Genomic DNA, 12,710 nt, shown 5'->3' with positions numbered 1-12,710 from the left:
CATCCCTGTCTCACAAGGGGACCAGGCAGCCCTTGCAGTGGGCTGTGGGGCAGCGGGAGCCTGGGGGCCGGCCGGGGCCCCTGCTGCCCCATGGCGGTGGTCCCCCAGGAGCGGAGTTGTGCATCCATCCCTGCCACGCTCAGCACTCGGCCTCGGAGACAGCGAAGAGGGCACTGTCCTGCTTGCCCACCTCGGCCACGGCGGCAGCCAGCTGAGAGAGGTTGCCATTGGGGAAGTGCCGCGCTTCCCACAGGTTGAGGATCATGGCTGTGGGGCTGGGCTTTGAGGCGAAGAAGCTGAGATGGCTGGGGGGGGGGGTGAAGAGAGGGACCACATCAGGGCAGTGGGGTGGCTCCGCATCCCAGGACCAGCCCCATCCTGGCCTCATCTTGGGCACCCTCCCACTCCCAAGGTCCTGCAGCATTCCAGCATCTATAGGTGCAGGATGAGCTCAGAAATCCCCCATGCCCATCCACCATGACACCTCATCCCCAGCGCTGTCCCCGTCTCAAACCAACCTGTCGAGGTTGAGCTTCTGGGCCAGCATCCTCCAATCGGCTCCCCGGGTGCCTGGCGGGTCCAGGCTGCTGATGATCTTCTGGCGGATGAGGAAGGGGATCTTGAAGGCACTGGGGCCCACAAGGGCCGGGGCGCCCACCTCGCTGTCAGGGACCAGCCAGTCCGAAAACCTCGTGTCCTAGGGCAGAGCAGCAGGGGGCTGATGTGAGCCCATCCTGGGGTCACCCCCAGGAGCCCCCCAGCCCTGCCCTCACCTTGGCGATGTTGAAGTTGACGGTGAAGCTCTGCCCATCACCCTCCACCTGCCAGACCCAGATCTTGCAGGCCAGCTCACAGGTGCTGGGGCTCAGGCGCTCCAGGGTGAAGGTGCAGTGCAGGAAGGGCTGCAGCCCGCTCCAGATGTGGTAGAAAGGGATCTCCTGTGGTAGGATGATGGTGGGAAGGAGTCAGAGTGGCAGAGACACTGTCCCCATCCCCAGTCTCCAGTCAGGCTCCCCACCTGGTAACTGGCGAGCAGCTTGCTCTTCCAGAGGGAGCTGGGCATGTCATGGATGGAGAGGCGCAGGTTGTGGTAGCTGTCCTTGAAGTGCAGCACCCGGGGGGCTCCGATCAGCTGCCCCCCCAGCTGCTTCTCCAGCTGGATCACCTCCTGCCGGCACAGCAGCAGTCAGGCAGCAGCAGATGCTGCACCCTGAGAGCACATCCCTTGCTCTGAGCTGGGAAATGGGAGGGTTACATGGGACCCCCCAGTACCTTGAGGGTGTCCTGGGTGTCGCTGAGGCAGTAGACGCGGATGTTGTACTCGAGTGAGGGGCAGGCGGCCGGCGCGAACAGGACCAGCTTGAGGCGCTTGGAGGCCGCCATGCTGAGGGACTCCCCGACCAGGGCAAAGCGCCCCAGCTGCTCCGTGAAGATGTAGCAGGCCTGCGCTTCCAGCTGGCAGTAGTACAGCTCCGTGCACGGCTCAGCGCCCAGCTGCAGCACGTCCTGCGGCACCCAGAGACACGCACCGCGGCCATGGGCATCCCCCCTCCAGCACCCACCCTGGAGCCCCCCGTGCCCGGCAGACGCTCACCTCCCACGTGCCCTCACACGATTGCTTCTTCAGCCGGATGCTCCAGTTCTCGGCGCTGGCCTCCACGCAGTGACCCATGGCCAGGATGGCGGGGCGCGTGAGGAGCACCCCAGGCGGGCCGCAGCTGACGATGGGGCTCAGCAGTGTCTGGCAGCCGGCGAGGGGCAGCCTGTACAATAGGGGCAGATGAAGCAGGGATGTCCCAGCCCGGCAGCCCCAGGCCCTGGCAGCCCCAGCACCTACCTCACCTCCTCCTGCTTGTGCAGGGTCAGGTAGACCTCGTAGATCTTCCCCCGTGGGATGGCATCGGGTGGGATGAGCAGGCTGATCCCTGGTGGCAGGGTGCAGGCAGGGGGTGAGCCCCATGGGGACCAGCCTGCGCTGGGTGATGCTCTGGCACCCTGCTCACACCCCCCCGTACCTGTGTTGGGGATCATGAGCCGCCCCCCCAGGAAGTTGAAGGTGCCATAGGCCATGTTGTTGGTGCCGCGGGGCAGGGAGCGGAAGTAGCTCTGTGTGGAGAGCCGGGCCACGAAGTCGGCACCTTCGGCGGCAGGCGAGCTGTGGTGCAGTGTGTGCCGCCCGGCGCCCAGTGGACTCAGCAGGTGCCCATTGGGCAGCTGGAGCTTGGCCGGGCCGTCCTGGCGTGGGCACAGCGAGCCCTGGTAGGTCATGGTGGTGGTGCTGAGGTCAGGCTGGATGGTGAGCAGGCTGGGGTTGTCTGCGGCACAAAGCAAGGGACCGTTGCACAGGGTATGGGGGGGACAGGTTGAGGACTCAGATCCTGAGGGACACCGTGTCCTGGCATGGGTGCACAGCCCTATCCCTGGAGCCCTCACTCACCGGCCTTGCTGGGCTTGATGCTGACAGGCTGGAAGCCAGCAGTTAGGATGGAGGAGTCGGCCACATCAGCGTCCAGGCCCCCCTTCTTGCGGCAGTACACCAGGACCCCCACCAGCAGCAGCAGCACCAGGCACACGGCCACGGCCACCAGCCCCACGTACAGCGCTACGTCCTCCGCACCAGAGGCAGCTGGTGGGGTAGGGTGTCAGCACCCACCGGCACCCCCATCCCTTATCTCAAGGGACAGCCCCGCTGCCCCTGCCGCACTCACCATGGCTGCAGAGCTCGGAGGTGCAGTTGCGGGTGTCCAGCTCGGGGCCGTGGCAATCCCGGCCCCCGTTGCGCGGCGCTGGCTCCGAGCACTCCCGGCTGCGCCAGTGGGTGCACTCAGCCCCGCACACCGACCACTTGCTCCACTCCGACCAGGCGCCATCCACTGCGGGCACAGCTGGGGGTCAGCGCCCCACCGCCATCCCCTCCCCTGCCCCGCGGCCGGCAGACACGGACACACAGGGGGTGTGAGGACAAGACAGCCGGGGCGGGAGGACAGGGAGCGTGCTGTGTGCAGGGGGGAGTGCAGCATCGGCATGGGGGAGGCAGTGGCGATGCCCCGGGCAGGCGGGTACCTGGGCAGAGGGTGGTGCAGGCGGTTTTCTGCACGTTTTGGCCCTCACAGAAAGCCCCCCCGTTGAGGGGCGTGGGATTGGTGCATGTCCGGCTCCGCTTCTGCCAGCCCCGTCCACAGCTGGTGCTGCAGCCCGACCACTGCGTCCACGTTGACCAACCGCCGTTCACTGGGTGGAGAGGGACCCGTCAGCGCCCTGCCGGCATGGGGGACACGGGGAGGGACAGGACAGGGAAGGTGACACTAGGGCAGCATGGTGCGGACAGGCGCGGTGGGGCCGTACCATAGACAGTGATGGCGGCGGACGCACTGCGGCGACGGGCCACGATGTTTTTGGCCACGCAGGTGTAGTTGGCGGTGTCGGCCAGGCGGGCCTGCCGCAGCACCAGGCTGTGCTCTGGCGTCACATAGACGTTGGCGTCCAGCGCCGGATCCACCAGCTCCTCGTTGCGCAGCCACTCCACCTGTGGGGCATGGGGACATCACTGGGTCATCCCCTCCGTGTCCCCGTGGGGAAGGGGCACCCTCAGCCACATCCTGCCCTGCCAGAGTGCAGGGGCTCACCTCGGCCGGGGGGACGCCCTCGGGAGGGCGGCATGGCAGCACAATGCCCTGCTCGATGGAGACCTCCCTGGCAGTCGGCTCCTGCTCAAAGTTCTTGCGCAGATCTGGGGAGGCAGAGGGGTGAAGTGCGGGAACTGGGGCCCTCGCCCCACACCCCATCCAGGCACACACAGACACTCACAGGCGATGCGCACAAAGGCCTTCTGGCTCTTGGTGGTGCCGGAGGAGCTCCAGGCCACGCACTGGCACCAGTACTCCTCCAGCCCAAAGATCTTCTCCACTTGCTGGCGGGTGACCTCGATTCGCACCTCCATCACCGGCAGCCCTGCCACCAGTGGGCAGCATGTCAGCACCAACACACTGGGAGGGATCCCCATGAACCCAACTCCATGCGACCCCCCCACATGTCCCCATGACCAGGGCTGCTTTCATCCCTTGCACTGGTGCTCACCGGTGCCGCGGTCAGTGCTGTGCTGCATGACGTGGTCACCCTGGTGCACCCACTCGCCGTTGCACTTGAAGTAGATCTGGGTGGCAGGGGTGGCGCGGCAGGCCAGGCTCACTGCCTTGTTCTTCACAATGTAGACGTCCTCCGGCTCCAGCTGGAAGTGTGGCAGCAGGTCCGGAGACGCACCGGACACCGGGTTGGCCACAGTCGCGCTTTGCTGAGCACCTGCAGGGAGATGGGGGCTTGGACACCTCCAGTGTGCCCAGGCTGTGTGATCACCCATACTGGTGTGTCCCTGTGCCCGTGTCCCCGTGCCTCACCACCGTCCTCCCCTTGCTGCCATGCGGCAGCCCCCTCTTGTCCCTGCCATCCATCAGGGAGAGCAGCAGCACAGTGGTTGCGCCCGCTGAACCCGCACTGATCCCTCATGTCCACACTTAGCGCTAATGAAAAGGAAATGTAGTGTGACCAACAAGGGCCATCGCTCACGCCTCCCAGGGCGCCTGCTGCCATCGCTCCCTGGCACACTGCAAGGTGCAGTACAGGGGCCGCATCCTGCCCCAGGTGCCCTGGAGTGGCACAGGGATGCGGAGTGAGTGAAGGGGTGCATGGCTCATGCCCTGGGGACACTGACACCCACGTGGGGGTGGGCACAGGCATGGCACATGAGGGCTGGCTGTCCCCTGTGTTTCTGGGCTGCACACACATCCCTTGGGGTATCGGGCATCCCTCAGCTTTGCTTGGGGGCTGTGGGTGCCATGCAGCAGGTGCCAGAAGCGCTGGGGACATGGGATGCGGCACAGTCCCACAGTGCCTACATCTCCAGCCCATTCATGGCCGTGTGCCCCTGCTCCCTCACCCCGCTGGCTCCTGCTGCGGAAAGAGTTAATAAACCAGGGCCCTAAATAAGCATTTGATTAACAAACGATAAAATAGCGATTGTGTCACTGAATGAAGCTGTAATTGCTGCTGCTAATTGGCTGGTTAGGATTTAATAAGCAATTAAATGGGATGGAATGCGCAGTAATTAAGTGCCTTCGTTTGGCAACCACTCGCCCACGGGACCCCCACTGCCCATGGTGCCCACCCGGGCTGGCCCCTGCTTGCACAGCAGACTTGGGGACACAGGGGACATGGGGGACACAGAGCTCCCTGGGCCCTGGCTGAGCACCCCAGTGGAGGATCTTTCTCCCCCCAGCCGGATCAGGCCCCTCTGAGCCAGGGAGCGGGTGCCGAGTGAGCCACCGTGGTGCCCGCCGGGACGGGCAAGGTGCGGCAGCTAATTTACGCGGGGAAGATAAACGGCAACCATAATGCGCCGGTTATTACCCCATCAGCACTTTTACAATGTCGCTGGCAATTAATTTAATTAAAACCCCTGTCGGGGATACAGAGGCATTTCATATTTCACTGGTTTAACGACCCCCCCAGACACAGCCCGGGGCCGGCCTGGGGGTCACGGAGCGGACAGGCGCTGCGGTTCCCAGCGCGGTGCAGGGCCCGGTGTCTGCTGCGGCACGGCTCAGCGCATCACCCGTGGCTCTCACTGCTGTGCCTCCCACTCAGGCACTCCTGGGTGTCCACGCTAGTGTGTGGAGCTCCACGCTGTGCCAGCCGGGGGCTGAGATGGGAAAAGACAAGCCAATTTATCCATTAAGTACCAGGTTCACCACTGCACAGCACTGCTGCTGCCTCCCACTCGGGCATGCTGGGTGAACATGAATGGGGGGGGCAGTGCTGGGGACTGGCCTTGTAATCACACATGAAATGAGTACAGCAGTTGCTGAGCTGTGTGTCTATCACCATGAAAGCGTGGGGGCCAGCAGTGATGGGTGGAGGAGGCAGGATGTTCATTACGTCCCCCAGCACCCACTCAACCAGGTACTGGGGGTCTTTTGGGTAAAGTGGGACAACAGGCAGCAAATGAAGCTGGGGATATGCAGTGAGCATCAGAGTTGGGGGGCTGCCAGGTACCCCTACAGATGCCATCCTGCTGCTGGGCACTGTGTGGGACACTGTGGGGCACTGTGGGGCTCCCCACTGTGATGTGGTCATGGCATGGCTGGGAGGCTGGAGCTGGTCTGGAGTCCTGGTGAGGGAGTGGAAGGGCTGTGGTCTGAGTGCTCCATGCACTACAGGCACCCAATCCATGATGGGCACCCCATCCATGACAGAGGCTCCATCCATGATGGGCAGCCCATGCACCATGGGCACTGCATGCACAATGGGCACTCCATGCACCCTGTAGCCACCCCATGCACCCTGTAGCCACCCCATGCACCCTGTAGCCACCCCATGCACCCTGTAGCCACTCCATGCACCCTGTAGCCACCCCATGCACCCTGTAGCCACCCCATGCAGCACAGCTATGCCAACCACCACATGTTGCAGGCACCCCAAACCCCATAAGTGCCCCTATCTCTCCAGGCCCTGCTATGCACCGTGGACACCCCATGCCTTGCGGTCCCCCCCACACGCCATGGCCACCACATGCAGTGTGGGCACCCCCCACGCCGCAGATGCCCCACACAGCGTGGGCACTGGGAAACGTGGGCAGCGGCCCCCCACGTGTGCCGGCTCCCGAATCGGCCTCGAGCTCACCTGCTGCTGCGTTGCCATGGAAACAGGCAAGATGCTTATGTCACCTTGGCAAAGGGAACTGGGAACTTCGACGGGGATAGGGGATGGGGATTGGGGGGGGGGCAGGGAGCTGAGTTCCAATCAGCTCCAGGACCCCTCGCCGTGTCAGGGGCACAGCCTGGCTGGGGGCTCTTGCAGCAGCTGAAGGGCTAATTGGGAGCGCGGTTTGCTCCAGTGCTGATAAATCATGGCCCGTAAAGCCAGTGCATTAAGCAGGGCTTTATCATCAATTATTGCTTGCCCACGTGGGCTAACGAGGGCACCGGCGGCCCTGCCGAAGGGGCAGGGTGCTCGGGCTGGGAGCAGGGCTGCAGCTCCCACCTCAGGATGCAGAGGGGATGGGGACACCCTGTGATGGGCTCCAGGTACTCCCCTTCACCCCAGCGCTGCTGGACGCCCAGCAGCTCGCAGCCTCCCTCCCCTTGCACAGAACACCCCTGCTCTCTGTGCCCCACAGCTGCTGCCATCCCAGGTGGCCACCAGCCCCTCATTGCAGCACCTGGGTCCCCCAGCGTCAGAAACACCAGGTGTACTGGTGTTACTGGGCAGGGAGAGACTGCGGGACACTGCACTGCCTAGCATGGGGGCACTGCCAGGACTCACTAGCCAGCAGCCTGGTCCCTCTCAAGGGGCTGATCCTGCCTCTGGTGTGGGTGCCACACACCCGGCAGTGCTGAGAGCAGCACGCTGGCACCTCGGTGCCTGCCGCGGGGAGACATAGGGAAGGTCAGCGTGTTCTTGGCGAGCAGAGGCTGCCCGCGGGTGGCTGCGGCAATGCCAGCACCAGCACCGGCACACCAGTGTGTGCCTGCTCAGGAGGGAGCAGGCAGCTGCTCTGCCATGGCTCGGCTCTGCCTGAAAGCTGCTGCCCAGCCGAGCCCAGCACACCGTCCATCCCCAGCCTCCCCGTGCCTGATGCCGGCCACCTCGGGGGTCCCTACAGTGGGGTTGGGACCTCGATGCCAGCACGTGCCTCCGCGGCTGTGCCCCCTCCTGTGGATCCCCCCGAATCCCTGTGGGATTTGCAGCCGGTAGGTTCAATTCCAGCTGGCGGCTCATCCATCGCACCCGCACCAGACCTGGCACACCATTAACATGAAAGATTTTCTTTCACTTCCCAGTGCCCGGCCTGTGCTCCGGCAGCAGGTAATTAAAGCAGTAATTGCTGCTGATTGTCATGGCCTAAATGAGGGCAGGGTGGGTGTCAGGGGGAGGGCAGAGGATGCCCGTCTGTGCCCAGGGGAGCTGGGGTGCCAGCCCTGCCTGCCGAGGAGTCCCTGCTGCCGCAGACCATAGAGAAAGGGAGCTGGCACAACTCACTGCAATCATAAAGCTTGTCTGAGGCTTTGAGCCGACCACCATCCTGCCAGGAGAGGCTGGCTCCGAGCCACAACGAGCCGGTGCTGCCCCTGGGAGACCCCCAAACAGGGGACACAGCATTGCCTTGCACTGCTCAGCTGCCTGTGGCTGCTCCAACACTCACCTGGAGCATCTGAGCATAGGCAAACGCTCCCACTGCACTCACCTTCCCACCCCATGCAGCCCCACGGTGACGCCAGGCAGGTGCCGGTGCCAGCCCCAGCTGGGCAGGGAGCCAGCGGGGTCGGATGCCAGCACCGGGCAGCAGGGCCTGGCTTCCGGCCAGTCTGGCGCGTGGCGAGCACTGGGGACGATGTGACGATGGGCAGAGCATGCCAATGCGTCCCCTGTGTCCAGCAGCCACAGTGCCCCCGCCTGTCCCAGGACCATGCCCCCAGTTTCCCAGTGTGTGCCCTCAAGCCGGGGCTGTCCTGGCCCCTATGTATGCGCCCCACATGTGCCAGCCCCATGGCCATGGCAGAGGCTGGATAGGCGCGGTGGGGCTGGTGGGTGCTGGTCTCCCAGCAAGCGCATGGCAGCGTCTGGGCGCTGATTAAGCGAGTGCTCGTTATGAATGAATTAGTCGGGCGGGCTTGCATGACAATGGAGCTGCCTAATTACGGATCTGAGCTGATACCGCTCTCCCCATTGCATGCAATTAGCATTTGCTGGGGCAGGCAGGGCTCCCTGCACCCTGTGCCCTTGCCCCGTCTCAGTGCCCCAGCCATGCCCATGCTAGCCTGTGCCCAAGGTCTGGGGACAACGGTGCCAGCAAAGGCAGCCAGGGGTGGCAGCCCCTCCACAGGGACCAGATCTGTCTGCCTGGGGGGGTACTGGCCCCGGCACCCAGTGCTGGGCACCCTTTCTCAGGCACCCGTGGAATAGGGCCCCTCTCAGCACTATAGAACACACAAAGCTCTGTTCTGCCCTGGGTGCCTGCTGAGCCCCACAGCCCCCCAGACCCAGCGTGCCCACAGGACCTGTGCAAGCCATGCCAGCCCATCAGCAGCACTGCACAGGGAGATGGTCCTCTCCTGGCCCCAGATCAGTGGAATATGGGGGGCGCCCCCAGCCCAGCCTGACAGTGGGATGGGGTGGGAGGGATAGGACGGGCCCAGACCTGCGTGCTGGGGTCCTGAGCCCGGGGAGCTGAGTGGTTTCCTGTCTCTCCTTTAACTGACAGCGAAGAGCAAATGCTCCTGCCGAGCCCTGGCCCCGCTGGGAGGAGTGTCAAGGTGACCCTCAGCCCCGTATCCCTGCTGGAGCAGGGATGGGAGATGGCTGGGGTGCTGGGAAGGCCCCTCCAGCGACACAACAGTCCTGGGTGCTGAGGTCCAGCCCTGCAGCCTCTTCCCCTCCTACCCATGAGTGTACGCAGTGGTGACAGCAGCCTCAGCAAGGGCTGACTGGAGGGGGACCCGAGACTCCCATCCTGTGAGCAGGAGCCCCAGGCAGGGCAGGGTTTGTGGGGGCCAGGGTAAGCTGTGATCTGCCTGACACCCATCTGGGAGCAGCACCCATAGAGCAGGCAGGCTGCAGGGCCAAGGGGTACTTGACAACTGGGCCTGATTGGTTGAGGATGGGGTCCCAGTGTGGCCAGCCTGCAGCCAGCCCTCCCCAGCCTGCCCACAGGCAGACACACAGTCATGGAGCAGTGATGGTGCTGACACCGAGGGTGCAGGAAATGCACAGTGCATGGTCCCCATGCCATCATCCCTCAGACACTGGCACCATTCCCAGTGTAGTCCCGGGCACTGCTGTCCACTCAGGTGGGACAAGCATCAGCTTTACTCACAGCCGTGGGGTTCCGCGGTGGCTCCGGGGGTGCCCAGCCACTGCCAGCACCACCCGTGCCCCGATCCCCTCCTGCCGGCACCTGCCAGGCCCCCCACGGTTTGGTGTAGTGCCAGCCCCACGTGGCACTGGGCCAGAACAAACAGCCCTGGGCAGGCTGCGTCTGCCACGTGCTTATGCTGACAGCCGGCACAGCGACTTCCCAGCCACGCAGCAAGTGCCAGCACTGCCCATCATCCTCTGCCCTCCTGCTCGCCTGCACAGGCACCATTGTCCAGCCAGGCACACGGTGTGGGGTGCTGATGGGATGCAGTGCCCTGGGTGCCAGGCTGTGGGGCACCAGGTTGTGGGTACAGTGGTTGGGAGCTGCCTGCTGGAGCCTGAGGGTCCCCAGCAGTGCGGTGAAGCTGGTGGCAGAGCAGTGAGAGCAGAGCACATGGACCCGGCCAGAAGAGCTGCAGCAGCAGCTAGTGTGGGGGCAAGGAGCAAGCCTGGAGGCAGGAGATGCTCTAAGGCCTTTCCCTTGGCATCTGGCAGCACTGGGCCAGGGGTAGCTCTGGAGCAGAACCCTGCCCCTCTATCTGTGCCCACCCTCCAGCGCAGCAGTCGAGAGGGGCAGCCACTGAGTCTCAGGTGCTCAACCTGCTCTGCTGCCCGTGGGTGAGCCTCAGCTCTTGCTGCCGTTCCCCTGTGGGCACTGGCAGCAGAGCAGGTAGCAAAGCAGGCAGCAGAGCAGGCAGCCCACACAGGCGATGCTGCTCCACAGCTGCAGGCAGAGGCCCTGTGCCTGGACAGCCAGGTTCCTCTGCGCCCAACTTGTGTATCAGTGTCCTTAGAAGCAGGGGCCCCTGCCATGCCATGCCATGCCATACCAGACTGGAGCAGCACCTGGTGCGCAGAGGACCAAGCATTGGCACGTCTGTGCTGAGCAGTGGCCGCACCGGTGGCTGGGCTCAGTCTCGCCGCGGCCGGCTGTGAGCTGCCTGCCAAGCGATGGGAACCAGCTCCTGCACAGCACTGCCCCGAACCCCGCTGGCACCGCCGGGCTCCCTCCCACCTCCCGCTGCAGAGCCGGTGTGGGATGATGTGGTGCACCCCACGTCCCGCTGCCCCCCAGCTCCATCCGTCCCCACGGCCCCGCGAGTGCCATGGAGACAGCAGCGCTCCACGCTGGGAGTCGGTACCCACAGCACCCTCCATGTGGGGGGGGTGCCCACCCACCGCGCCGGCTCTGCAGTGTCCCCCTGCAGCCGGGGCCATGCTGGGAGCTCTGGGCGAGGGGTCCCCAGGGGTGCCCGGCCGGGAAAAACGGGTGCGGGGAGCACGGGGGATGCAGCCCCGCTGGGTGCCCGCCCGGCGCACCGAGGCCAGGCACCGAGGACATCTCCGATGGTGAAAGACGGGGTGTCCCCACCAGGACCCCCGCAGAGCGCGCGTCCAGCCCCGCGCAACTCCCCGCCCCCAGCCTGGTCCTTTGTCTGCAGCCGCCACTTCCAGGCTGCCGTGACACCTGCCCGCAGCCGCCAGCCCCGGGCACCCCCCGCACTCCCGGCCCCCGGCCCGGCAGCCAGTGCCGCTCAGCCCCGGGGGTACGGCCAAACAGCTCCCTCACCCGCCGGGTCCTGCCTGATGGGGAGGAACGGGAGCAGCCGGGCTCCGGACCGTTCGCGTCTGCAGCAACACCGATGCAGCCCCACAAACCCCCCACGCAACGGCCATCCCCGCGACGTGACAGCAGCTCTCCAGAGCATCCCGTCAACACGGTCCCCCTTGTCCCGGCCAGGTGATGGGGACGGAACGGACCCCGTGCCGGGGGCAGGGATGCTGTGCGTGGGGCTGAGTCCCCGTGCGTGGGGCTGAAACCCCATCCTCGGAGCAGCTCCGCTGTGGACACCCGTGCCCGGGGGCTGGCAGGGCCCTGGCGGAGCGGAGCCTTCCCGGCGGGGCAACGAGCGCCAGCCCCGCCAGTGCGGGCAGCGCCCGCGATCCGGCGTCGGCTGAGCACGGGTGTGCGGCCGTCCGTGGGCACGGGGGGGGCGGCAGTACCTGCTGTGGGACAGGGGCACGCCCCCCGCCGGGAAGGGCACCCCGCGGACCCCCCGGTACCCCACAGCCGACCGGGCACCCCGCACAGAGAACGACCCTCGGGAGGGCACCGGCTGCCAGCAGGACGCCCGCCGCCGCCGCCGCTCCCCGGGTGACCTTGTCCGGCGCCCGGTGCCCGTTTCCCGCCGCACTCCCACCCCCCCCAATCCCGCCCGGATCGCGGTGCCCGCGGGGGGCGCGCGGTGACTCACCGGCGGCGGCGAGGAGGGCAGCGGCGAGCAGGGCACCGAGCGGCCCCGGCGCGGCGGTGGTGGCGGCGGCGGCGGCGGGGGCCCGGCGGCGGCGCGGCCGCGCACCCATGGCGCGCCCCTCGGAGCCCTGCGGGGCGAGGGAGCAGGGCGGGCCGCGCTCCGCGGTGCCCTCAGCGGGCCATGGCGCCACCGGCCCCCGCCACCGCCACCGGCCCGGCCCCGCCGCTGCTGCCGCCCGCCGCCGCGCCGCTCCGCTCCGCCCGGGCGCCGCCAATGCGGGGCGGCGAGCGCGGACCCGCCCGCGGAAGGGACGGCGCAACAGCTGGGCGCGCCCCCGCCGCCGCCGCCCCCCGCCCCGCACCACCGGCACCGCACCCCCGCGGCTGCATCTCCCATCAGCATCCCGCCCCGGACAGGCGCGGAGGGTCCGCAGCTTTGGTTCGCTTCCCCCGGGCAAGGTGCCACCCCTACGGCACGGCATCATCCCCCGGGACATCCCCCCCGGACGGCACTCCTCACGCACCCCGCTGTGCTCCTCATCCCTGC

General features: G+C 66.2%; 1 protein-coding gene across 1 annotated transcript; it reads right to left on the bottom strand.

Annotated features, from left to right (window-relative positions):
- Window positions 1-139: 139 nt before the first annotated feature.
- UNC5A (unc-5 netrin receptor A) lies at window positions 140-12,273 on the bottom strand (the record flags this gene model as incomplete). Its single annotated transcript, XM_080626892.1, has 16 exons — window positions 140-305; window positions 519-697; window positions 774-938; window positions 1,019-1,168; window positions 1,273-1,506; window positions 1,595-1,763; window positions 1,838-1,925; window positions 2,016-2,315; window positions 2,438-2,626; window positions 2,709-2,873; window positions 3,064-3,231; window positions 3,346-3,526; window positions 3,627-3,730; window positions 3,808-3,951; window positions 4,078-4,299; window positions 12,165-12,273. 16 exons carry the CDS (start codon window positions 12,271-12,273, stop codon window positions 140-142), a joined length of 2,733 nt encoding a protein of 910 aa, XP_080483018.1.
- Between the last annotated feature and the right edge of the window lie 437 nt (window positions 12,274-12,710).

Source organism: Psittacula echo, assembly GCF_963264785.1.
Source record: "Psittacula echo genome assembly, chromosome: 11".
NCBI classification, from domain to species: domain Eukaryota; kingdom Metazoa; phylum Chordata; class Aves; order Psittaciformes; family Psittacidae; genus Psittacula; species Psittacula echo.
This window is presented reverse-complemented; position numbering and strand designations above follow the sequence as displayed.